At 39.0% G+C, this 27,407-nt stretch overlaps 1 protein-coding gene across 1 annotated transcript in view; it reads right to left on the bottom strand.

Moving 5' to 3' along the window:
* DISC1 (DISC1 scaffold protein) overlaps positions 1 to 27,407 on the bottom strand; it is a 180,511-nt gene that overhangs the window by 116,546 nt on the left and 36,558 nt on the right. Inside the window, exons 4-6 of the mRNA XM_057368434.1 lie at positions 8,597 to 8,747; positions 5,158 to 5,287; positions 665 to 900 (exon numbers count right to left, since the gene is read on the bottom strand). Of these exons, the coding sequence (XP_057224417.1) occupies positions 665 to 900; positions 5,158 to 5,287; positions 8,597 to 8,747 (517 nt within the window). The remainder of the gene's footprint in view (positions 1 to 664; positions 901 to 5,157; positions 5,288 to 8,596; positions 8,748 to 27,407) is intronic.

Genomic DNA, 27,407 nt, shown 5'->3' with positions numbered 1-27,407 from the left:
ACTTTCAAAGTCCCATCACCCACATTCAATATAGTTTAGGTCCCAAGTACTTCAATTGCTTTTTTTTTTTTAAATAAAGATGAGGTTATTTCCAAAAGGTTGCCCAGAGTAGYTATTTTTCMATTTAAAWGATCCATATKTTATGCATTTAACTRTAGTTGTCCCAAAATTATTCATGCTGCATCTTCTTCCCCACTGCCTTGAGCCCACTGTCTGAGTGTGGCACTCCTCATCACATTGGACTTAATTAGATTACAACTTCATTGAAGCAAGAAGTATCTAATATTTATTTGAATGGCGCCTAGTACACACTTTCAGGCTGTGAGAATAKGTTTTAATTACTGCATTACCAAACTGTGGAAAAAAAATACCAGTTAACAYGACATAGTGTAAACTGATGATAGGAATTAAGAGCTGATGGATATGTAAGCTTCTGTAGGTGGGTCTTCCCCATAAAAGAACATTAAGTGCAAGACATTCAAATAACTACAAACTCTTTTAAGGAAGCACACCAATATTAGAACTCTATCTCTTCATCAAAAGTTTTAAAGTGTCTGAGTCCAGATAATTAGCTGGCACAATGATGAGGAAAACAACTGATAGCCAATTCAACAGAATATACAGGAAGATACAAGCCTCTGCATCTAAATTGAAATTTAAATACCTCTTTATTGCTCCTGGAAGATCTAAATTGAATGGAATTTGACAGGAGGATGCTAAAGTGTCATCCACAGCTTTGCTTATTTCCTGCAGCTCTCTTAAAGAAAYGCAGCCAAGTAAAGCAGCCAGTTCACAGTCCTGTGACTGAATAAGCCTATCTTGTTCTTCRATTTCTCTTCTTAGCTGTTGATCTTTTCCTTCTAATATGGCCAGTCTTGTGCGGAGATCTTCAATTTCTTTCTGCATAGAACAGAAACCAAAGTTTACTATGAACCCTATTTAAAAAACCCTTTTACCCCTAAGAAAAAACAGTACAAGTGTCAGAAGTAGTACGAATTAAATTTGTCCAATTTAGTAAGCATTAAATGAGGGAACATTTTCTTGCTGATACACAAACGCTTATGTCAGTTCTATTTAGAAACTCTATTGCTCCCAGCAGTCTGAAACTCACCACCTCCATTTCAACACCAAATTTCAGGTTCCTCTTCCAACCCCTACTGTGAGCCATCTTTTAAAATACACAGGTATTTCCCAAGTTCAAAAGTTTAAAATTTCCACCAAAAAAGACAAATGTCAGATCATCCATGGCAACAGAATCTTGTTCTACAGACTGGCAGCTGAAGTGATCAAACATCTGTCCTGCAGAATATCTCTGCAATGGTTCACCTAATRGTTCCAGTCTCACATCAGGTACAGGATGCAAGCAGAGACTCACTGATTATCTGACCAGCCCTTCTGATAATTAACATTTCATTTTAGCTAAAAGCACAAAATCCTTCCATTGACTTAAAATGGCCAGAACTTAAACTTCAGTTGCACTCATTTTTCTAGAAGCTCAAACTGTGTGCATTATGATATTGATGTTTCTTGCAGGASCAAATTGTAATTTTTAGAATCATAGAATTGTGGAATCATAAATGCTGGAAAAGATCATTGTGTCCAACCTTTGACTAAACAGCACCTTGTCAACTAAACTGCAGCACTGCCATGTCCAGTCATTTCTTGACCATTTCCAGGGACAGTGACTCTACCACCTCCCTGAGCAGGCTGCTACAAAGCCTGACTACCCTTTCAGTGAAGAAGTTCTTCATGTCCAGTCTTAGTGTAATCCTGGTACACCTTGAGGCCATTTCCTCTTGTCCTGTCACTTGCTACCTGGTAGAAGAGACCAACCTGGCTACAGCCTCCTTTCAGGTTGAGAGTGATAAGGTCCCCCCTGAGCCTCCTTTTCTCCAGGCTAAACACCAACAGCTCCCTCAGCTGCTCCTCATCAAGCTTGTGTTCCAGACCCTTTACCAAATTTATGCTCTTTTTCACTGCCCTTTTCTGGACATGCTCCAGCACCTCAATATCTTTCCTGAATGAGGAGCTCAACAGTTAAAAAAAAAAAAGCTTCATTAATTTGCACATCATCCTTGTACATGTTTTTCCTTGAAAACCCAGCATATAGCTTGCATCCAAGGAAGGAGCATTTCTTGAAGGAATCTGGGTTGCTGAGTTAAAGTTGTTATCAAAATATTTGAATGCCATAGTGGAGAATTTGATTCTATTTCTATATTTCTTACTGTCTCTGAAACTTTGAAAGCCACTTAAACTATTATCTCCACATATGGCCACAGACCATATGTTCATAATGTTTTACACAACCTGCGAGAGGTCTCTGACATGCTGTCTATAGGCTCTCAACAGAAATCAAAGCTCAATTCCATGCTCTGATCCCATTCAGTCCAACTCAAAATAAAAATGAAAAACAAAAAGCCAGAAAACCAAAACTAAATCTTTAATAAGTAAACAACTAGACATTACAAAACTGATGTTAGAAAACACCATATGGCTTTTTATGGCAATTTTCTTCTCCATTCTCCATCTAYAAAATAGCAATAGGAATAGCTCTTCTGTTGAAATGGTATTAGAGTTAAAATTAAGTGGGTTTGAAACACTAAGATACCATGTTGATTAATACTATTAAAAAAGCACACTCACAAATTAATAAATCTGCATTCAAAAGAAGGCTTGAGTAGCATATAATAAAAGGGTTCTAGGGTCAAATACTGAGTAATGAAAATAAAATGGTATTCTGAATATCTGAACAGATAAGTCATCTTCAGCTATGAATGAGGTAAGGATCTAGGGGGGAAAAAGGGCATACTTCTGTACTTACAGACACAAAACATATATACTATGCACAAACAACAGACTTTGGCATTTGTTTGCTTTTTTTAGAGCTTCATAACCTTAACATTATTTTAATCTTTTCAATGCAATTTACATAGTTTAGTTCACTAATGATCATTTTGTTAACAAACGTGCTTTCAGGTTGGCTGCACTGTAACCAGYTTCCCAAGTATCACTTAAAACAAGAAGTATCCTTTCATGTTCCAAGGTTGACTAGCTCCAAAGTTTTAACTTACAATGGTGCTGCACACTAAGTTCACAAATTATTTTCCTCCTTCTTTGGTTTTCAATATACCAGCAAGAGAATGGTGTGGCCCATGTTTCAACAGACAGGCATTTGTCAAGGACAGAAAGGTCAGCAGACCAAAAACATCAGTTTTGTTTCTTTCAGTCTCAAATTAGGCTTTTAGTGTGCACAAAGGACAATTCTGTCTCTGTGTTACTGGCTTGGGAACACTGCCAAATCTTAATAGGCCCTACTTAATAGAGAGACCTTCATATTCTGTGAAAACGTAGTAATTGCCATCACTGAAACCTACATGGGAACAGAAAGGAAGATGAACAGAATCTGGTTTTACAATCACACTTTTAGTACTGAAATGTACAACATAAATAGATACCAGAAGCACACAATCTGCATTCACAGAAAGAAAGCTGCTCTGCTCAGGAATAGTTCACAGGCATTCTTGGGAGCATGGAATTCTCCCACATTCTTTTCCAGAAATGCAAAGGAGCCTTTAGCGTGCTCTTGGTCAGCCTCCAGGGACAGATAAAAAGGGCTTAAAATGGAGCAGCAGATGATGTTCATCTCACCAACATAAGCTCGAGTTTTACTCTGCAGATTGAGTTTAAACGGAGATTTCCAACACAACAGCTAATCAGCAGTGATGGCAAACCTCCAGCTCCACTTGCGGACTGATGTTCTCCATCAAGTAGAGATTGCAGCAGAAACATCAATACATAAATTATAGACACTGYGACAAGTTTACAAATCCCTGAGGACAAAGGCAGAACCACCAGGAGAGAGGACAGAAGAAAAAGTAAAGAAAAGTGGGGCTGAGGAAAACAAACAAAAAAATTCTTTGGGCAGGAGCAATCCTCAGGGGATGCTGGGTGCAACGAGTCACCAGAAGTCAGTCTTCCCCAGAACCTTGAATTCCTTGTAATTTTGATAAAGTGCTAAAATATAGCATGCCTGTACAATGCTGTGGTTGGTTTTTTTCCTAGTGTAACTACATATGCATAAAGATTCAGCTTAAGCAAGTGTAAAAATCAGCTGTTGTGTGGAGTCTTAAGTACATCAGTTTTCGTTTCAATATCTTGAGGTGGCTCTTGGATGTCTAGATTAAAATAGCTTTCTGCACACTGATAATGCTGAGCTACACTATGTCTCTTCTTATGTTGATGAAATAAATCCAAAAAATATAAAAGGTGATGACTAGGATAAAAAAGATATTTCTTCATCTAAGTACAAATTTGCAGTGACCACAAAAGATGTTTTGCTCTATTTCTTTCCAGATTTTTATATATGGACGCATTTATGTGTGTACACACACAGATTACTCCACTATGGGATCCACCAAGGAATGAAAATATAAAAAAACATCTCAAGACAAGACCACAGAAAAAAGGGAAAACTAGGTCTACTAGCTCTCTCTAAGGTGCCACATCACCAAGCATGATCACCAAGGTTTAAAAGACATATAATTAGCACACTGAGGTTTTTGAAGGACAGTGAAAAGAAAGCGCTAAATTTTGCTTAGAAGGCTTGCAGACTTAAAATTGGACAAATGCCATCTTGAAACATTCCATTTGCCAAACTATCACATTGTGACATCACATGTCAATGTAAAGCTATTGTTAGCAAATGCTGACTGCTCCGTGATGATTCCTTCATCCTTATGAAAAGCATCAATCATCTTTCAGGAACAAAAGCTGGTAAATCATGTATTTATAGTAAATTCTAACCAGAAACAGATGAAAACTTTTTGTCTTCAAATAAAAACTTCTGAAGATCAGTGTAATATTAAAATGTCAAATTATAACAAAGAGCACACTTAAAAAGATAATGAGGAAAGTTTAAGCAAGCACACGAGCCACCAGGCCTTCCAGCTCTGCGTCTCTGTAATGAGATTAACACAGCTCCTGTGGCTGCCATCTCCAATCATCACTTAGATTATCGACTGGACTCCAGCCAAGGCTCTAATTACTATACAGAAGCAAAGTTGCTATTACAATAAATTTATTTAATTCTGTGTGACAGCTTACAAGGTTTTCCCCACATAGCACTGGTTCTCATACACAACTTTGCAGTCCTGTTACCTGTAACCGTTTCTTTTCTTGRAAAAGCTGGTTTTGTTTTGTGGTCAAAACCTGCATCCTCTCCTGGTAAGTTGATCTCAAAAGCTTATGCTCTTTTTCATGACAAAGACCGTTCTCTTCATGTCTAACCCTTTAAAAAAAAAACATGACAAAAGCTAAAAATTAGTGGTTTTCATCAGTTTCAGTGTCTCAAGGATTAAACAGATCAGAATGCTACATATTACCCTTAGAGCCATAACACTCCACCACCAGAATGATTGCATCTCAAACAGATACAGTTAGAGAACAAGAGATTTTTTTTCCTTGGCATATCTTCCTTTATTATCTCAAACATTTACACTGTTTTTACAACACGATGAAGAAAGAAAATGGAAAGCTTGTATAGCTTCAGGCTTCCCTCAGCTTTATCATATTTCAGAAATTTATCCATCACTGCCTTGGAAGARACAAAACTAAGGCATGTAGTTTCTATCAATACAGAGAAAAATCTCTTAGACAGAAGTTTAGAAACTTGCCAAACCCATTTTTGCAGCTTCTGTCAGCTTTTGAAGACTACATTAGAGATCATCTGGAGTGTTTGCTCCACAATGCCAAATTTTACATCCCTCTTGCACAGAGAGYTCTTTCAAAATCGCAGTCAGTGGGATTCCTCCCAGTCATCTGTACAGCCCTCAGTTGTAAACCTTTGCATGACTGGACTTCAAAGTAATCAGCACATTATGTTAAGTATCAATTCCATCATCAGCCTCTCAAAATGCACCTGCAAACAATGCAAATCTGTTTTGCCTCCCACGTTCCCTCACGAGGGCATGTGCACTTGCAAGGAATATTGCATTTCTGTGTTCATCTCTAGAGACAAGTGCATGCATTTCCACATAAAGAGCCCGGATTCATTTCAGTATCTTCTTTAAAAAAAATACTATGTCTCAAACAAAGAGCATTCTTGAGGCATGATTTCCCACTGTAGTCCTGCAAAGCAAATACATCCATGCCACATATAAAACATGCATCACAAGTCTGGTTTAAGCATGATTAATCACACAATTATGATCTCCATGCACAGCTGTTTAACAAGTGTGTAGAACAAGAGGTTTTCATCTATCCTGCAGGACCATTAAAAGACATACTCCCTCTCTGTGGGCTGCAGAATATACTGAAAAAGCGAAGTAAAGCCTCAGCAGCAACATAGGTATCATTAAGCGAGAGAGACATAATGACAGTGTAATTGCATTTCTGTATTAACAGCATAGATCAAAGAGGCATCCCTGTTAGGAGGTGSTAGGCCATCACTGTGCCTTAAATCATTGCACGCTCCTGTGGCTCCAACCAAACACACTTCTCAGCAGCTCTGCAGCCCCCTTGGTCAAGCTACACCTGCATCATTCCCAGAGAGGTACATAATAAATTTCCAAGTGGCTCATGGAAATTTAGGAAAAAATTCTATTATAAATGTAGTTTATTTTCAGAGCCTTCTTGGAAATTCCATGTGTATCTGTCTACTTGGTACTCATGGAAGAGAAACAAAATCTCACTSATCTCATCAAATTTGACTGACTGCACAACCACAGCATCTGTGTTCCTAAGCTAAACATAACCAAATCTGGCCCCCACCACATGCCCCTAATATCCTGTGTCCACATCAAATGCATTCACTTAAAAACCCATCTCATCATTTAATCAAGTAAAACAAAGCTGAATTTCAGTTTCATATTTTAAACAAATAAGCTGCCATAGACACTTTTCATTTCAGAATACTGAAAAATGGTGGGATTGACTCATCTTTTTTGACAGTAAAATCACAATGATCTGGTCTTCTAAGGCTAGTCTGATAATCTTTTTAATTTTCCAGGTGGAAAGAAAAAAAGTCTTCTTGGGTATCTATGTTTTGTTCCAATTCAAACTGAAAACAAAAACTGAGCCTACAAATTTTCCTCGAAGAAGCAATGTTTTCCACTGCACTATCTGAAAATACTGTTGGAACAGACAGGACTTAAACCCCTACACAGAAGATGAAAGGTATGCTTGCTGTATTGACAAGTCAGACCACAGACAAAGCAGTGTAAAGGGCTCCAAGAATCAAGCAAGCAAAATAAAAGGGTGTCACAACAACAGTAGTAATATTTGAGCTCAAAGAAAGGAGTGTACACAAGACAGAAGAGGGAAGAGGATATTCATCTRACCCGGAAGAATGGCATGGCTCAGACCTGTGCAAAGAGAAGAGTTATAGATATAATCATCCAAAGTACAGGACCACTTTCATAAATATGTTATAACATCCATTTTATATATAAAAATATTATATATTTTTATACAGGATAAAAATAAACAAACTGTATCTGACGGATGCTTTAGTGGCCCAATTTCTATGACAAAGAAGACAATACAACCTCTAATGCCAAAATCATTATTACAAATTAATGGCTACAGCAAACACCTCTTAGTGATAAAATAGAGAATGGTGTCTCCAAATATTTAAAGAATGGTAGAACAGCCTCCTAGAGCCTCAGAAGGTAGAAGGAAACAGCTCAGAAGGAGTGTAGCTTGTTTTAAACCTTCTTTATTACTAGATGATATCAATAGAGACCAAAAATACCTTAAAATTCTCCRATTCCACCAAAAGATCATATTATTTGTACTGGTTTTATCTAATTTTCTTGTTCTATCAAAAAATTACACCCAAATGTATTGACTAGCTCACAGCAGCCTTTATATGAACAAGCTGCCAGAAAACAAAAGATTTATCTTCTTTCATTTGTGCCATTGCATTTGAGTACAGCTTTCAACACCTATAGAGTATCCTCTTCTAACAACACTAACTAGGAGCACAAGTGAAGACAGACCAAGAAACAGAGACTATTTTTTTTCTAAGCTAACTACCCATCTTGGGCCATYTGACACATTCCTCTGATTCTTGAAGCTGTTATCCCTTCAAGAAAAGGTTTAGAATTTATTTTTGTGACTTTGTACAGTGCCGAGAACAATATTGCTACCTAAGAAGTGGCACACTAAAGGAAGCTCCCAAAGGTCTATTCGTATCGAAAAATAATCTGTTTTTTTTTTTTATTTTATATTTAAATATCCTCTCATTGCCTGAAAGGGAGCATCAGAATTAACTCCACAGGGAACCGTTGCTCAAGCTGTTTTGCTGTTGTATGCTCAAGCTGCCGTGTCAAGGATTCAATCCCATTCCCCCTCAACATCAGTGAGAAATGTTCCATTTAATTCKCCAGTTCATCATGATCAATGTTTATCAAGGGAATTCTCAAAAACTATCGAAAGAAAAGAAAGGGGGGCAGGCTGGGATTTTCATAAACAAGCTCTATATTGATACATTAAGACGGTCACTAAAACTCTTTATTAAAATTGTTCCTAAGTTTTATTCTGCATTTTTAGAAAAAGAGAAGCATCATTTTACACAATAATGAATCAACAAACTTACCAATCATCAGCAGCCCAGCGCAATGTTGCCTGAATTTGGGTCAYGAACCTATCCAAAAAACTGCTAACTGAAGGATGCCTTGAAGGAAGCTGAAATTTTAAAGAATTTTTCTCCTTCTCCAGTTCTTCCAGTTTCCGTCTAAATTTAYCAGCTAGAAATCAAATTAAAAAAAAAAAATTAAACAATGGCAAAAGGGTCCTGTTTTACCTGGGGGAAAAAAAAGTCTCCCAAGAAAAAGTAAAATCCACCACTCTGATGGATCTTCTTCCTCTTTTCATAAAATACATCAGTCGGTTCTGCTCAAGGACAAATTAACAAGACTACAATGCAAAACATCAAATAACCAAGAGGCCAAGCTACTTTTTCTATTACAAGGACAAAACTGCAGACTTCCCAACACTTTTTTAATTTCATAGGGCTCCAAAGAATTGGCTCAAAGTCATTATCCATGCTCTTCCTAGAGTAACAGCTGAGAATTAATTATTCCTAGAATTAACTACTAATTAGTAATTCCAGTAAGTGTATCTTCTATTGTGCCACTATACCAGCAAAATCACATATATGACAGATAACAAGCCTGCCAGTCCAAGACAGAACACCTTTGATGATACATTAGTCAAATTAGACAGTTCTGAGCTAACCCACAAATGGAAAACATTTACAGTTCAGTATTTTGCTCATGACCTCGCTGCCTACAATTTTGTGTGATTAGCAATCCTTTTAACATTTTCAATACATTACTATCAGAATAGCATCCATCTGTGTGCATGCTTTTTACTGCTTATTTTCTTTCTTTATCCTCCAAGGGATTTAAGAAGAGAAGTTGCTTACATTTGCTGATTTAGCAAAATGATGCATTTTTACAATAATCTATCATTAGTATTGATCTCCATTCTGTACCAGCAGGATAGAATAAAGACAGAAAATCTACTAATAAGACTAGATCTTTTTCCCCATCCCAGCACACTGTTGCAGGATAAACTCACTGTGGTGTTATCACTGGGKTGCAAAATGTCAGAAAGCTCTGGCTGAAATGAGGGCCCCACCCCCCACATACCCATGTGCATACTCTTCCTGCAAAGTAGCAGAGGTGAACCACATCTGTGATGCATTTCTCAGGGGCCACAGCTAAGTAGACTCACCCCATSCTTATCACTACACTGAAAGTGAAATTACAGCTGAGATGAGACCCCCAGGCCCATATTTTGACCAGAAAAACACATCAGCACTTGCATGCTGATGTTCCACTCAGCACTTTAAACTCAGCCATCAAAATTACCGATGTTACAAACAGAATAGTAAGGATTGAAAGGGTTGGATTGTGACCAGCGACCACTGAGCACCTGGAAACCACATGGAAACACTTCCTTTTATTCACAACATTCACCACTAGGCTTGCTGGGAGTTGTGGCAACCCTCTACAGCCATTTAACAATGTCATCATTGTTCTCCAGCATAATTATGCTTAACTGTGTTTGTGTGTCCAGTTGTTCCATCACTCTACTCCTACCCCTCCTGGCCCTAGAAACAGGCTATTTTGGGAAGGAAAACAGATGAGGGGATCCACATGCCAATTTATTCTCTCTCTCTCATTAAGTCTTGGCTGCATCCTGCTTTACATATTCCAATTTACACAGTATTCAATTAGTTTATACTAACAGACATTTCTAAATTATTTGTTCCACTGGCATGTTATAAATAATATGGATGGTCATATCCACTTATCTCTCTGCACTAAATGGGTTTTTTTATCCTTTTTATCTTTTCAGCATCACAGTTAAAGGCTATGTCTTAAGAGACTCCAGCACTACTGAGCTGAACACTGCAGCACTCAGCTTTTAGGATCCACTCCTGGAAAGGAAGGCCCTGCCATATGACCTGGCTGATATCTTCAGTGCATGGAGAGACCCAAGAGCCTCAGTGCCAGCTGCAGAGCAGGGAACCATGCAAATAAGCCTCATCTCAATCCAGCTTTCAGTGTTGCAGCTCAAGAGGAATCTGGATCAAGCACAAGTAATGGAAATGCTCAGAAGTCTAGCCAACAGGAAGTGAAGGAGGGCAATATGCAGGGTTCCTCAGACTAGCAGAGAAATAAATAATGAGGGAGCTTCCAGTACTACTATGAGCCAGCAAACAGAAAGCAGTAATACAACGTTCCCTTAGAACCTGAGTCCTCAGTAACGAACCTGAGTTGCAGCAAAAAATATGAGAAAAAAACATTAGATATAGTGAAGCACTAAATCTAATTGCCAGGGTTAGACAGGAAACCTCCACCAGTGTCACTTTTCAGGTCAGACAAACATCTCTCAGGAATAGCTCTGGCAGAGTTTTAAGGTTGAGGCCTTCTCTTGTTTCAACAAGGGAAAGTGCCAGATGCTGCACCGGGGATGGAGCAACCCTGGRTATATGGACAGACTGGGAAATGAGATGCTGGAAAGCAGTGCTGTGGAAATGGGCCTGGGYAYTCTGGTCRATGGTAAGTTGAACATGAGCCAGCAGTGCCCAGGCAGCCAGGAGAGACAAGTGTGTCYTGGGGTGCATCAGGCACAGCATCGCCAGCCRGRCAAGGGAGGGGATTGTYCCACTCTGCTCTGACCTGGGGCAGCCTCACCTCRAGTGCTGGGGGCAGATTTGGGTGTCACAATATAGAAAAGAGATTAAACTGTTRGAGAGKGTCCAAAGRAGGGCAGTGAAGATGSTGAAGGGCCTTGAGGGRAAGCTGTGTGAGGAGTGGCTGTGGTCACTTGGTCTGTTCAGCCTGGAGCAGAGGAGACTGAGGGGAGACCTCATTGCAGTTACAACTTCCTTGTGAGAGGAAGAGAAGGGGCAGGCACTGATTGCTTCTCTGTGGTGACCAGTGACAGGACCTGAGAGAATGGCCTGAAGCTGTGTCAGGAAAGGTTTAGGTTGGATATTAGGAAAAGGTTTTTTASCCAGAGGGTGGTCAGACACTGGAATAGGGTCCCCAGAGAAGCTGTCATGGCACCAAGTCTGACAGAGTTCAAGAAGTGTTTGGACAATGTTTTCAGGCACATCAKGTGATTCTTTGGGCTGTCCTGTGCAGGAGCAGGAGTTGGACTTTGATGATCCTTATTCTAACTCAGACTATTCTGTGTGATCTCTTCTACCATATTTTCTAGGATTTTTCAGCCAAGAAGCAGACACAGAAGGCCTTTGCTATTCCTAAGTCATTGGACTCACAAACACAAATTCCTTTTACTTTCATTTTAGTCTTTTAAGCATGTTATTCCAACACAGAAAAGACCTYCACAGAATCCAAGAACTCATGATAGACTGAGACATCAAAAGAAACTGCATGCACTCAAACACCTCCATCACAAAAAAGGCTTAACACTTTGATTCTCTATCCCATACTTCACTTCAGAATAAGTGATTTAATGCACAGCTTACATGCAAAAAGCAATCCCCCCATTTGATGAAATTCTTAAATGAACAAATGTTCACGTAATCAATACACACCATTTTACAGAACCATTTAAAAGAAGGCCTAATTGTCTTTCTCATCCTTTCATTCACTGTATTCTGGGGCTAGCTTGCTGCCTTGCAGAGTCCTACAGATACCCTAGACAAAGCTCCTACTTAGACCAAACAGGAAAAGTTAACTCTCAAATTACTCTACTTTGAAATCCATTACCGACTGTGTCCTTCAGACATTCCACACCCTTTAAAGCCAACCCAGAGTACAGGCCTGGAAGATGTGACTAACTGCTGTTCTCAAACACCCAGCAGTCAGAAAACTGTGGTGCCTCCAAAGATCATGCTKTGTAATAGCTTTGAGTAAAAGAAGTCATTTCCATAATTTTCAATTGACCATGTGAGAACWTCTGGCTACCTCTCTACTTTTTACGTACTCTAACACTGGTTTTATTCCTCCAAAAAGGAAGAGTTCACTTTATCAGAACTATTTATCATCATATAAAAAGCATTTCAGAAAATTATTTCAGTAAGGACAAAACCTCATTTTCTATGTACTGCATATGTTTATGTTCATTTATATTTGTGCTAATAAATGGGAAGATGATCAATCATGTCATTMTACAAATTGCTGGACATTAAGCAAGTGTTTCCTCAGCTAGTTCAACCAGAGAAGGTCATTTGATCTTGCGCCACAATTCAGTAAACAACTCCTCCCTTTTGCCCTTGCATCCACCAAAAATCTGAAAGCCCTAAAATAGGATTTGTGTAGGATTTACAAGCATAAATCACACACAGCAGCCGCAAAATATTTTTTCTTGCTTGCTAGATACTTCTGGAGACACGTATTCTCCCCAGCATTCACTTTCTTAAAAACTTGAAGGGTCCAAGTTGACTGAAGTGTTTTATATGCCCAGCACCAAAGACAGTTATGCATTTTTGTAAGAACCGAAGAAGTCCCATGTTCAGAACCCAACACCCCTCTAGCAACCTGTATCCAAAAACACACACAGTCAAAGGACTTTAGAGAGGAGACTGAGAACCAGGGTGCAAAGTGCCCCCTTCCTGTTCCTGAATCCCTAATGTCTGTCAGCTAAACTTCCTGTGCAAGACACTACAGTTAGAGCTCTTCACTGATTTAAGCAGGAGGAAAAAATAAAATCACCAACTGGTGGACATCTATCCACCAGAAACGTCTCTCTTCTCAGGCTATCTATGCTTTTKGTCTCCAAAATAACAGAGAATATAAAAACTGATTTATTAACTATTTAAACCCATTGCTCATTTGGTAATTTGAGGAGTCTTATGTAGATTTTGAACATGTGACTGAAGCACATCTGTAGAGCAGTGCAGTAAGCAAGGAGTCTACAGACCACTTACTAACACTGGCCTCCTGCAAAATAACTTGCAGGAGAATATGAAGATCAATTAATATTCAAATAGGACAYGTAAAGACAGACACCATGGTAAGAACTGAAGGCATCACAAGCAGCTGGAATACATATCTGCTCTTAACTTTAGGATAAAATAATTAACCATTTAACAATATTAAATATATACACCATCRAAAAAAACCACACTTGATATGTATAAAAGGGAGCTTCAGATTACATTTGGATAGCTGAACAGCTAGCCATTACCATATGCTGTCTGGTCACCAGTATAGAGCAAAACTTTTCTACCTTCCATTCAGCTCTGCATGTAGAAAACAGCAAAATAAACCCACTGCAAAGTCAAACTGCACACCTGGGCAAGGCTGACTCCAGAAGAGTACAGGATTGGGGATGACACCACAGAAGCAACAGGAGCAGCACAGCTATGCCTACCCTACTGACTGTGTGGACTAAAAGGAGAATGTCTGCAGAGCAAAAGAGTTCAGTTTTGAGGCCCCAACGTGTGCATTGCAGAAGGTCCTATTTCAAACTAGATTTAGTGTCATCCCATGGATCAAGACAGTTGGACATCTTAGGTACTTCTACAGCACCTCTTCAGACCTTGTCTCACCTGAAAGAAAATCAACCCATTGTACTACAAGATTGCTCTACAATGCAAAGCAAAGCATAATAAATGGGACAATTAGGAGATCCTTTTCAAAGGTTCACACACTTAATTTGAACTAAAATTATAYTTGGGCCAGGGTCTGTTAAATACTTCCAGCAGTCAGTCAGAAAAAGCAGTTCCTGGAAAGGCCAGTAAGAAGAGGTTAAGYTTGCCAGACAAGGCTGTAACCCCCTGGGTACTACAGCCAAACACTCATGTTCAGCTCATAAAAGGCTAGAGTAAAATGCAAATGTAATTATCCCRCTTACCCTCCACTTAACTTTTTCCATTTCAGTGAAAATTCAAGTTTGTGAAATTTCACACTCCAGTTCTGCTCCTGAACTAACAAGACTATCTTGAGGAGCAGTGGAACAAACCAAACTCCTGGCTGATGAATGCCCTTGGGAGTCAGAAGCTGCTACCACAATATTCACCCTAAAGCAGGAAGGCCAAAATCTGCAGAGTGCTACAGCTCCACAGCTCCTTGTTTTGTGTGTATTCCTCAGTCATTTGTCACTYTTAGTACAGATGACAAACCCTTGTAATTCCTGCTGAGATGCTCGATTGATGGTTGCCTCCAATTCTGGTGCTATTTAATTAAAAGGCCAGTAATCAAGAGAGTACAAGAAAACAGGTCTCCTACATTCCCTGGCAGAACCAAGGTACAGAGTACCCAAAATGCACAGCAATGACTTGATGCAGCATTTGATGCCGTCAGCTCCCCCTGCTGCAATCAGCATCGGCTGTCTATCCTCTTAATTCCTTCTCCTTTCCTAGCTATGAGACACCACTACTCATAAATCAGGTGGGGGAGGAAAGGGAAGGAAACTTGGAATGCAAAACAGTCCATTCTAGAGAAGCAACGAGAACAGTGTCTACAAGATCTCTTAAGAGGGCTCTTAAGACCAAACATGCTCTCTGCCTCCCAGCAAGCTCTGTGTTTTCTACCCATCAGTTCATAGCAGTTACAAATCTAGAAATTGCTGCCACCTTAAAATGTGATACATTTCAGAATTTAGTGTGCTGAACATCCGTGTTGCAGCAGAGTTGGGAAGTCTGAAAGCTTTAAAATACAAGCACAGACACTTTTTAGCTGTTACTTACTACAAAAGGAAGCTTGACACATTGGCAGATATTAATTTCCCTCCTCTGATTTTTACTGAATTTAAGAGCATTCATTTAGCTCAAACAAAAACAACATTCCTAGAAGTTTTACTTTTCTTAGAAGAACAAAAAGCTACATTCTTAGAAGTTTTACAGAAGCTTCCTCCAAAGCACACCACCAAGATTTCCACCTACAGTTTACATCTTAACATTGGAAAGTCTATGCTGTACATGAAACTTGTCCCCAGAAAGGCACTAGTCATAGCCTGAAGTAGACTTTTATCATAATTTTTGACCAGTGCCCCTAATTCATAGAACATTCACAGCAGCTAGGTGACTGACAGACTGTCACTCTGACCCGTAATGTGTTCTCTGGCTCTTAACACCAACATTTAAATGGATTTATGGGCACAAGCCATACAGTTCCACAGGTTTTGCATGGCTGTAGGTATAGTTACTTTCAACATCAGCAAGAACAGAAGCAAGCCACAAAGCCAGAAGGGTTTTGTCCAGCACCTCTGGGAAATATGGAAGTTGAGAGCCTAGCAGGAAAATAACCAAGTCCTGACTTAAACAATTAATCTCTTTAGTTACTTGGCTATGGTTAGAAAAATTTTGCTTTCTCATGTTACTTTCTCATCACCTGGCAATGATGTAGGRTGAACTACTGTCACAGCTGTTATTTCTGGGCTGAGTTTAAGGACATCAGGACTATCTGGATAAACTTAACACTACAATTTCCTGTAACATGACTATCCTGAAAGCAAAGTCGATATTACTTGCCACTATAATCTCACACAGGAACCTCCAGTGGAGGTTCCAGTTGTACTAGGCTCAGACAACAGAGGGAAGAAAACCCTACTTCAAATTGTAAATTTAACAAATTTACAATCCACAAAATAAATGACAGCCAAAAGGGCAAATAGAGAGAACAGTGTGCATAAGACCTACGCTCCAGGTAAAAATTGCGAACAATAAATTCAACACACTAGAAGCTACTTAATCTCCATTGCTCTTAATCAGACATTTCTGAAAAACATTAATTTTTATGTTTGATAGCAACATTTTYATTAGTAAGACCTTCATATGTATTTCCCATTAGAGCATAAACTAACTACTTCCATAATTTTCTAAATGCAGGAGTAATCACATTTTTTAACATGCCTGACATGCATTATTTAGTGAAATAGTGGGCAGTTTTCTCTATGTGGCAACTTTTGTCATTCATCTTTGTAACTGCATGAAAAGCACAATTCCATACAGTTTCTATCCCCTATAGTCTTCCTATTCAGATTTGCTGCATTTGTAAATTCCTTCAAGCATCAGAAGAGTTCACAGGCATGTGAACATTGGAGACATCATTTCTCCTTTAGCCAGTTCACAATACAAATGAAACAGTGCCTCATTGACTGTTTGCTTTTCACATTTTCATAAAGTTTCAAATGAAACCACCCAATGCCTACATTTCCAATATGACTTTACAATAGAAATAATTTACAGTAACATTGAAAGATACATTAAAAGTGGAAAAAAAAAACCTGACTGCTTGTGCATTTTATTTGATACCAACATTATTCTGCAAGCAATGCTGACAGTACTGTCACTACATATGAGATTTTAGAGAAATAAAGACAAACACGTACTGCTGAATACAGGCCAAATTTGTACCTCTAAAAAAGTCAGGCTATGCAGCACAGTGGCACAGACAACTATTGTGAATTAAATCCTACTGTGAAAAAGAGACCACTCAAGACAAGAAAGCTGGCAGAAATCAATGCAAAGATACCTGGCTTGCAATATAGCTCCTTCTTCCATTGGAGACGGTAGAGGAAAAGGTTTGGTGGATGTTTCCAATCAGGGCAGTTCATATGCAAGAACTGTCAGGTATATATTAGTGTCTGCTGTAGACGATTCAATCCCAGTTACCATGTCCTTTTCCTTGCTCCAAGAATCTCTAAGCCAACATCCGTCTTCCTTTACTGCCTCTGAATAAATGCCATGGRTTGATTAGAAAACAGGTGGGTCAATTAACTGAAACAGTGCAATGCTGCACAATTACTTGCATTATGAGATACCTGTCATTTTTATAAAGCAATACTCTAAATACTCTAGGAAGAAATTTTAAAATTGGATGGTCTATATCTGGGCTATTATATCAAGGATTCTATAACTAGAGACAGTCAGATTATGTTGGGACATTTTTGTGCCAGGCTCTATATAAGCACATATTGTGAATCTAAAGTGCTTTGTTCCAGCTGCCAAACAAAGAAAAAGATCCTTTATTGTTGCCTAACCTGAATGTATTGAGAACACCATACTAAAGCATAGTGTTTGAAGGATTTTTTTTTTTTTTGTAATAGAAGTCACAAACTAGTACAGATAATATAAGCAGTGTTACACAAAGATTTATCTTCATATATTTAAAAGCCATGCTGTGAAAATGCAGCACAAAATCTAGGCTAAGAAACACCAACGAGTAGGTGTAGAGTTGCTTTAAGTGGAAGTTTGAAAGAAAATAGCACGGATTTTGGAGTGTGGTGTATACTAAATTGTGGTGTATATTAAACTGTGCTATGTTTCCCAAGGACTATAACAGGGGAAGAAATCAGCTTGCAGGTCTGCTTAAGCCAACAGCTACAGATCAACACCATCAAAAACAAAATGCAAAATTAGGCAACATTATCTTCTTTCTGTGGCAGGGCACACCAATTAAAAAGGTACATTCTTATAGAATTAATATTACACAGAGAGAACTATAAAAAGTACATAAACGTATGCATGCAGCCCCAAATGCATGCATGCAGCAATTGCTCTGTGAAAACTGCAGTGGGGAACACTAAAAGGAAACTYGAAGCTTCTACAAACAAAAAGGGAGAGAGAAGTTAAAGTACATGTTTGTGGCAACAGAGCTGAAAACAGTACATCATTCATTGCTGATGAGTACCTGGATGCCAGAATTTTATTTGTGGTTAAARCAATCTTTTTTCTGCCTCTCTTGTTCCCGGCATTTCACTTCTTGAGCTCCCACAATACCACTCAATGTATGCTTGTCTCCTAGGTCTCYACTCTCACATTTAATGGTCGACATAATCTCAAATATATAAATCTGATTTCATTGTTTCTTCCTTATTCCCAGTGCTCTTCAAGAATTAAAATATTACCATCAAATTAAGCYGATACCCCTCCCCAAACACTCTCCAGTAGCTGCAGAACCAAAAACTGTTTACAAACTACAAAAAAAAAAAAAAAGATAAAAAATTATCAAATAAAAGAACCTTAGTTCAGCCTAGCCATTTTTCAAATTTCTACTGTCCTTGACTGTTCCACTTTTTACAGAAAAGGCCACATCTTAAGAAATCAAGCAATAAYAGAGAGCCATTTACAACAGTTGTCATTTGTTCTCAGACTATTCTGTCAACACAAAAAAATGGATTCACAGAATTTAGAATTTCACAGAATCATACAATGGTCTGAATTGGAAGGGACATTTAAGATCATCTGCCCCACTGCAGTAATCAGGTTTTTCAGAGATTCGCCCAGCCTGACCTTCAAAGTTTCTGGAGATGAGGCAGCCAGCACTTCTCTGCASAGTCCATTCCAGAGTTTCAGCCACACTCATTGTAAAAAGTTTCATCTTCGTATCTAGCYAGATACAAGAATTCCTACCAGCCCCAGGAACCGGAATTCAATGGCAAAAACAAAAAAAATCATTTAAACACAGAATAGCTGCTGACTGTTAAGTTTTGGTGATTTATTTTCTGCCCCCCTTTTGAACTTGGTCTTAGCAGTTCACAGRCACCTTTACACCCCAGTTTCTCCCCCTCGATATCTTCCCTTGCCACATCTTCTAGCTACCATCTGCTTCTCTAGTCTTCTTTCTAGTCTTTTGTGGCTTTTCTAACAGAAAAAAAACCCCACAATTTTTAAAATATATGACTTTAGSTATAAGTCAGTTTATTTAGCTTACATATTACAAATAGTAAGCTCTTATCTATTTCCTAAGTACCATCTTCAACGCTGGTTTCCCAACATTGGTTTCTGCTTCTGGTACCAAAGTACATACACAAAATAATTTGATTAATTTTGGGTAGTGACAACTGTAGTTCGATCCTGCAACTTCTTCTGGAAGGCCAAAAAATATAAAATATTAAAYGTAAAAGCTGTACACCCTTTCCTATTTTTTGTCCTCTGAAAATTAATCTCAAGTACACTTTGTCCTATTGATGCTGGATTGCAAAATATCCTGTATTTCATGACATTCCCAAAATGTCACCAAATTCTGTAAAAAAACCAAAGTCTGTGGGGCTCAGAGCACTGCACAAAGTGAACCTCTCTGCAGAAACAGAGTCTGAGGCTGAACTGGATCAAAGCCACATCTCACCACAATAACATCAGAGGAGGCATTTCCTCTACTATTAAGCCACACCTCATGCTGGCAGCTTCGCAGCTTCTCACTGCAAATATTATTTGTGTTTTGTTGAGCTGACAACTCAGAGGCACCATCTCGCTGAAACAGGTCGTTCCATCATGGCAGTGGGAGAGTCAATTACACCACCACATTCAACCTGTTATGGAGGCTTCCAGACAACCCAAAGGTAGCAATTTTGACAAGCTTAGTCTTCTCAAGCCCAAATTCCACTATTAGGGAAAAAGAACAGAATAGCTAAACACAAGGCAGGCAATCACCCCACACTATGTGGGGTATGGTCAGAAGATGATGAAAAGCTTACATGACTTGCTCAAAAAATCCAACATTCTACAAACAAAGCAGTGTAAGAGTATCTCAGAATTCTCTGCCTCTCCATGYTCATCCATCCACCAGTACTTCTACAGATTTTTTTTGTGGTATTATCAACAGCTCAGCAGTATTACAGGAAGGAAAACAGAAGTTAAGAAGTTTTTGATTTCCCTGTAGGAAGATGACAAACAATCTGTCTGCTCTGCATTGAAAAGACTCACATGAACACAGGAGAGGAATYAGCATCCAAAACGTCAATGACATAGGTATATTTTCCTTATTTCTGATTCCCATAAGCCTCACAATGCACTGGATGCTAACCAAAATGTCACAGGAACCTGCAAATCACAAGCATAGCACACCCAAAAAACAAAAAAGGAAAACCCACAAGTAGTTATAGACATAATGAAGATGGCCCATCTAGAAATCACAACTTTTCTTAGTCCACAGTTTCTTTTTATGCATCTACACGTACACTTTCAGGCTAAGAAAAAAAGGCATTAGGAATATACAGCATGGTTTCATGCAATGGGTTAGTTCTACCATGGCTGTGCAAGGTGGCTTCAAGTCACACTGGGTATTCTCCAGTGAACACTGATTCTACAGTGCTGCATTACAGGGCCTTAAACCAATAACCTTATTTCTTTCAGCTTCTAGATCTTCTGCCTGTAAAAAYACAGATAGCAACAATTGCTCCATGGGGGCTTCATTAGGCTTAATTAACACCTGTGTTAGATCTTCAGATAAAAGGGTAGCTGTAATTACACAACCTGAACCACTTCTTGATAGGAAACCATGTAYTAATCCTTTCATAATTTGAGATTTTCAGACCCTATACCAGGTAAAAAACTCTCACCCATCAGAGTCACCTTAATCATCTTATTTTAAAAGCAGATGAAACCCACCATCTTTCCCATTTTAACAAATGGGATCCTGGAGTTGTTTTGGTTGGATTTGGGGGTTTATTTTGAATCATTATTCCCCACCTTCCTTCCTTTCTCAGATGCACTTTAGCTTTTCCACATTTACCAATACTTCTCTCATCCTGGCTCTGAGCTCCTGGAAGTTTCTTTCCAGTAAGAATTACTCCTCAAGCCCGCAGGACAGTGGGTAGAGCGGCACAGGAGAGGTTGGCAGAGGTCAGAAGAGGGAAGACCAAAGGCTCTCTAAGGAAGTTCCAAGCCCTTGAAATTTGCTTTGGTGTGCTTCAGCAACGCAATCATGAATGAAACAATGACCCATCAATGACTCCATGCAGTCAGAGACTGGCTAGATTGTGTTCACTGAGGAACAGCAGCGACCTCCCAATGACAGCCAGGGCAGTAAATCCAACCTCGTCCAGCATGCAGATCCACAGGAGASCGTGAGTGAAATGCAGCCGTGCCAAGGCACCTTCACTGGTCCTCACACTTCAAGCTAGAAGACCTTAAAATTTTACATACAGGCTCACTGCCTTACCCAGCCTGCCTCCAGCAGCATCTCCCACTGTTCATTAGAGACTCCAGGCTGGAAATCAAGGCTGCCAAAACAGTGTCTGTTGAGAGACAGGTGGGAAGGGGAAAGAGGAGCTGAGTGGGACTCTGATGGTGCACAGCACAAAATCAAGCTCAGGGAGATGTCTGCCTGCTGCCAYACTCTCCAGAAGGATTTTAGAAAAGAAAAGCAGGTGCTGTAGAATGGATGAGAGATTTGCCATTTTTATATAATCCACATGCAAAGTCAGAACTTTTCAAGTGTGATCATGTTGTAGGCCCCAGAACTGCAGCTCACCAGATACAGGTTCTGCTTCCAGCCCCTGCAGCAAGTTTCCTGCAACCATGTAAAATAAATGCATTAAAGCCTGCTATCTTCTGTGGCACGCGCTAACTACAAATAAAAATGTTGCAAGAAAGTAATTTCTATTAGCATAAAGCTTCACAATAACTAATCTCTACTTTTTTCTGTGAGTTACAATCAAATAGCATTGCTACAGTAGTGATTCTTGCTATGAATTTCACTCTACGCCAGTACACCCACACAACCTATTCTACCACAGCAAAAGAAACACTTCTATCCAGACTTCCCTCTTGACTCTGTCCAGCAGCATGCCCTGCTRTTGACATTGTTTGAGCAGATTGTCTCTGAAGTAATAAGTAATGCATTAAAGTGTCTGTTGTTAACAGTAACCTCTACAAACACCCTTTTTTTTCCCCTTTCAAATACCTCCTGCAAATGCAACAGAAGAGAGCTGAGCTGCTTTCCCCTCCCACACCCATTCAGCTCTTTTTCACTTTACCTCAATGGACAGCTTAAGAAGAACTGTGGTAAAATATGTAGATCAGACAGATGGCATTTGCTGCTCTTTTCTCAGTGCTGCTGCTCAATGGTTTTTAAAAGCCACAATAATTCTTTACTTAAATAGTCTCAGGTAGATCCTAAATTCTATTACAACTTTTTCTAATCACTCTGGAAGTGGAATTATTTTATTTACAGGAAGTATCAAAGAATTCCACCAAAGCAAAAAGAGTTACAGGATGAGAACAAATACCTGATTTTTTTTCTTTGCTTTTAAATTTCTCCTCAACAAGAATAATCCTCTTCCTACTTTATTTCAACAGATGTGAAGAGCAGCTGACATCTGCATTTCCCCACAGGAACAGTGGGGCAGGACAGTTTGGTTCCCATTTTATCGCTCTCTTTACACATCCACCACCCTCACGCTACAGCTGCTTATAGCTCCTCACTCCTCCCCACAACCACAACTYCTCTCTTCCAAAATTATATCTGGCAATTATTTTTCTAATATATTAATAACCAAGAAAGTTATTTATACATTCAGACACACACATCTATGGGTACAGTGCATATACATATATACACATACATGTAGCCGTCCTCTTGAAAGACATGCCTTCCTTGTTATACACTGAAAACTGTTCATCTGACTTTTATTCCTCTTTTTATAAAAAAAGTAACAAGGTTAAAATAGAGAAAACCATTGTTATTTGGTCACAAAGCAACACAGAAATAAAAAGTTAAGCCAACAGATTTTAGTCTGAAATGTCACGGGGAAGGCTTACTGGAACCTCAGTTAACCAGCATTCAAACTGCAATTTAGGCAGCAGTCACTTCCAAGCAAGTGATGGAAGACATGCAAATAACTTTTATCACATTATTTACTAGAGGCCCCACATTTCCACATATAACTTCTTCCAAACAATAAGCTCCCGTCAAGTTAGTGTTCCATCAAATCTGTCAACTGCAACTCATTTGGCGCCACAGGACAAGCCGACACATTGCATAAAGGTCAAGTGGAAAAATGTCCCTTCCACTACATCAATGTCTAGATTGCTAAAGGTCACTCCATCCAATAATTGCTACTACAAAAAATAACTTTGTTRTAATCTACATTATAGAAGGAAAAAAAAATGAAGTTCAAGTACTTAATTTTTTTCCAAGACACGATMAACTAACATTACTGTCATTTCATGACTGGAGTGCAGTGGGCTTTACAGTACTTAATTAGACCTCAATGGACTGTGTTATGGCAAGTGATGATACACCCATTTTATGGACAGCTCACCTGAAGCAGACTGAGGCAGTTKGCCTAAAGTTGTAACAGCAAAAAGCAAATATGATTATGTAACCTAAAACAAATCAAAAACCCCAAACCTGCAACAGATTTCCTTTCTTTTAGCTTCTTACTCCTCCCTTATCAAAATTGTTTTCTTTATCTTCAAAAAGTGTCACTCACTCACCATTTGTAACATCAGAGTGTGTTGTAAAATTGAAAATTAACATATACAGATACAGAAGCTAGCATCAAGGTACTTTAATGCTGGAGCTAAAATCCTAAGGCTAAGTGACCAACAACCTACACAGACACATATGACCCTTGTCACTCAAGGAAGCCTGGAGTTGTATTGTGCAATGATGGAAGAGGAAGGAAAGGAAGAAGTTCAGGTTCTGCTTGTCTCACTACACCTCTTAATCACTCGATTCATATACAACTCAGTTATTCCCAGCTWCCATTACTAAGAAAAGATTAAAAATTCAACACTATTGCTTAAGATTCTAATTCTGTATCATCAAGAAAAGTTTTGAAGAAATTTGGCAGTTAATGGGAAGAGTAGTAGAAATTATTTACAGAGTGGACTCTAAAAAAAAATAAATCAAATTACCATGCAATCAGTGCCCTGATTGTAAGTGCTGGGCTTCCAGATTTGCTGCAAAGCAGCACAGGTCTTACTAGGCTTTCCAGAGATTGGCTGAATAGAACCCAAAACTGCCTGCATCCTAAGCAAACTTTAGATTAAAGCATGAAGAAAYAACTTTCTGTTAAAGAAACAAAAAGTTAACCAGAAAAAGCTGAAAGTCTGTCCCTAAGATACAGAATAAATATTAACTGTTTGAATGCCTTCAGAATGAGTCTAATTGAAATCAAATCAYGCCACCCCATCATTAAGTATTCTAAGGGATACAGTACCAGGTATCTGACGCCACATAACCTTTGTTCAAAGCATTATCTCTGCATTGAAAAAAATAAAATAAAAGCTGGCATAGCATAGTAATGTGTATCTCCTTTCACAGGTTTTCACTTCCATAGGAAGAGAAGGCTGGAAGCTGGCAAAGGGACAGGGTGGCATCTTCACTGCCACTTCAGCTGCCACATGCAAGAATAGGAGTGATGYTTGTTTTACCCTCTGGCAGGTTTCCTAAGTGTGTCAAATTCAAGTAGTTATTCAAATGTACTCAATAACAACACTATCAAGATCTTAGAAAGCCACAATGGTTTCTTCAGTGACAAGCATTATCAATGATGGCAGCAACAGAATGTTAGACTGCAAGCAGCTGCAGTAAAGAAAGTCCAAAAGAAAACAGTTCTTCAGTAAGAGACAGAAAGTACAATTTTTAAATGTTTTAGGCTTACAAAGCACTGTGTTTGATGAATGTCCCTTAATGTATGGGTACTTTAACTGTAACAGCATTGACACAATACAATATTCTGGAGAATACCCCCCCTATTCAGGAAACCATTATTTGTTTAATTGGAAACTTCATCAAACAAATTCACACTGTGTATTTGCCCTTGGCCAGCTGTCTCCTATCTGAAGAGGTGAAAGCTTATGGACTGATAACATAAATATGAAGAATCTGATAACYACTGAAGCCAGTGGGATTGTCACATGGCTGGAGTGCTTAGGTGAGCCTAAGTTGCAGGGAAAAAAATATTTTACTTTACAAAGGGCTAGAAAGAAAAGTTTACAGATGCTACCTTATACCTTTGCCAGCAGAATAAGTGCATGCAACAAAACRTGGGCATATTACACCAGCAGAAGAAACCAAAAAAAGCCTTGACATGACAAGAATTGCCAGACTAGAACCGACCCAGGTCCATCCAGCACGGGATCCTGCCTGCAGCAGTGACAACTGGATGTTTCAACATTTCAGAGAAGGGAGAGAAAAGCCTACAGGGGCAGCCTGACAGCCTCTGCAATACTGCATCCACCTCTGATGCTGGGAAACCCTATAGGATGTCTTTCAGAAGATTCCCGAAATTACCAGGCTGCTATGTCTTATATTTACTCCAATTATGCTATGATGAACATTAAGAAATAAACCCTCAATTCCCTCATGCTAACTTTCAAAAAAAACTTTCCAGAAATCACTTTTTAAAATGCATTTAGGCAGAAGGTTAAATCAGGTAAAATAGGCAATGTGTCAAATACATGAAAGAGTACAATAAAAATGCAATAAAGTATTTGCATAAAGTTTCAAAGAAAGTAAAATTCTAACATTATTCTTTAGAAAAAAAACTTCTATTGAATACTTCACTCCATATAACTGCCTTATCTTTTACATAATATCCCAGTTACTAAGCTTCACCAAAAGCCTTTATTTTWAAAAAATAATAATTCTACAGAAGCTTTCCCCAATGCCACAACATTGGCATTGTCATAACATTCACCTTTCCCCTCCAGTTATTAAACAAGCTAATTAGCATAAAAGTCAAAAAAGTGAGAAATAAATTCTGTTACAAGCAGCAAAAATATCTTTTGTTCAATTCAGACATTCCTGGTCATGCTATCCAGTTTTGCAAATTTTCCTTTGGAAGCTGAACAAACCATTATGTGCTCTTGTACTTAAGCAGACTCTTTAAATTGCTTACTGTCTAAAGAACGGATTAAGATACTTAGATATTAAGATATCCTCTAGCACTMTGGCTTCCTCTCCTTTCCTAGTTTGGCTTTATTTCTAAAGCAGCGTCTGCTGGGTAGAATTTGCACAGTAGGAGCCCTGGCAACTCCTCCTGGCCAAGGTTAAGGCAGTAAGCAAATAGCTGTTTGACAGCCCTTTTGCCAGGAAGGGACCCCAARCAGAGTATTTCCAAATGAACAAGTGCAAAACACCAGAGTACAAAATCCACCCAAAGACAGCACTTCTGACAGATCCATATTTCCCACTAGTGGCATCCCAGTAATTAGCACTTCCTTGTCCACTATGGCCATCCCCACAGATTTCAGTAACAAGCAGCTGCTTATGCTTAGAAGCAGCTGAGCAATTAAGGAAGAGGCCATTTAAATACTGATCAAAAACCAAGCACAGCAAGAGCATCACCTGCACAAAGCCTATGCAYAGGCAGTGCAGTGCCGTACACTTCATAATACTGTTCAGCATATCCCAAATCTATAGGATGCTTCTCAAACAGGTATTTGAGGCCAAATTAGGCTCCTCACCAATAGAAGGAAACAGAACCATTCAYAGAATGCCAGGTTGGAAGGTATCTCAAGGATCACCTGATCCAACCTCTCTTAGAGATGCACAGCCCAGGACCGTGCCCAGCTGAACCTTACAGGTATCCAACAATGGGAAATCCATGACTTCTTTAAGGAGATTATTCCAATGACTGGTTGGTCTCATTGTGGAAAATTTTCCTACTGTCCAGCTGGTCTCTCTAGGAATAATTAATGTCCATTACTCCTTGTCTTTTCATGTGATTCCTCGCAAGAAGTGACTCCATCTTCTTTATAGAWACCTTTTAAATACAGGAACTTGCTGACAAGGGGTCCCCCTAAGCCTTCTTTTCTGAAGGCTGACCAAACCCAGGTCTCTCAGCCTCTCCTCACACTGAAGGTTTCCCAATCCTTTGGTCATCTTTATGGTCTTCTCTGGACCCTCTCAAGCCTCTCCACATCTTTTTTTTTTTTTTTTCTGTAGCAGGGATCAAAACTGAACACAGTATTCCAGGTATGCAGGTGTGGCCTGACAAGTGCCGAGTGAAGTGGGAAAAAGTTGTAAAGCAGGACAGTCATGAACTTCATGAATGAATATTTCATCACTGCCAGCTCTCAACTTTTTGACCTTATCCTGAGCTATCAAGAATATTTTTTGATTGGAAATAAGCACAGCACCAGCTTCATCCTAACCTTCAAAAGAAGTCTGCAGCAGTTAGTTAATCTTGGCTGAGCAGAATATTAACATCAAGGAAGTCTGTCTATCTCCCTATTGCAAGTT

The sequence above is a fragment of the Malurus melanocephalus genome, unplaced genomic scaffold (assembly GCF_030028575.1).
Source record: "Malurus melanocephalus ecotype Western Australia unplaced genomic scaffold, MMel_1.1 scaffold_92, whole genome shotgun sequence".
Lineage (NCBI taxonomy): Eukaryota > Metazoa > Chordata > Aves > Passeriformes > Maluridae > Malurus > Malurus melanocephalus.
Note: the sequence above shows the minus strand (reverse complement) of the source record. Positions and strands in the feature narration are given on the sequence as shown.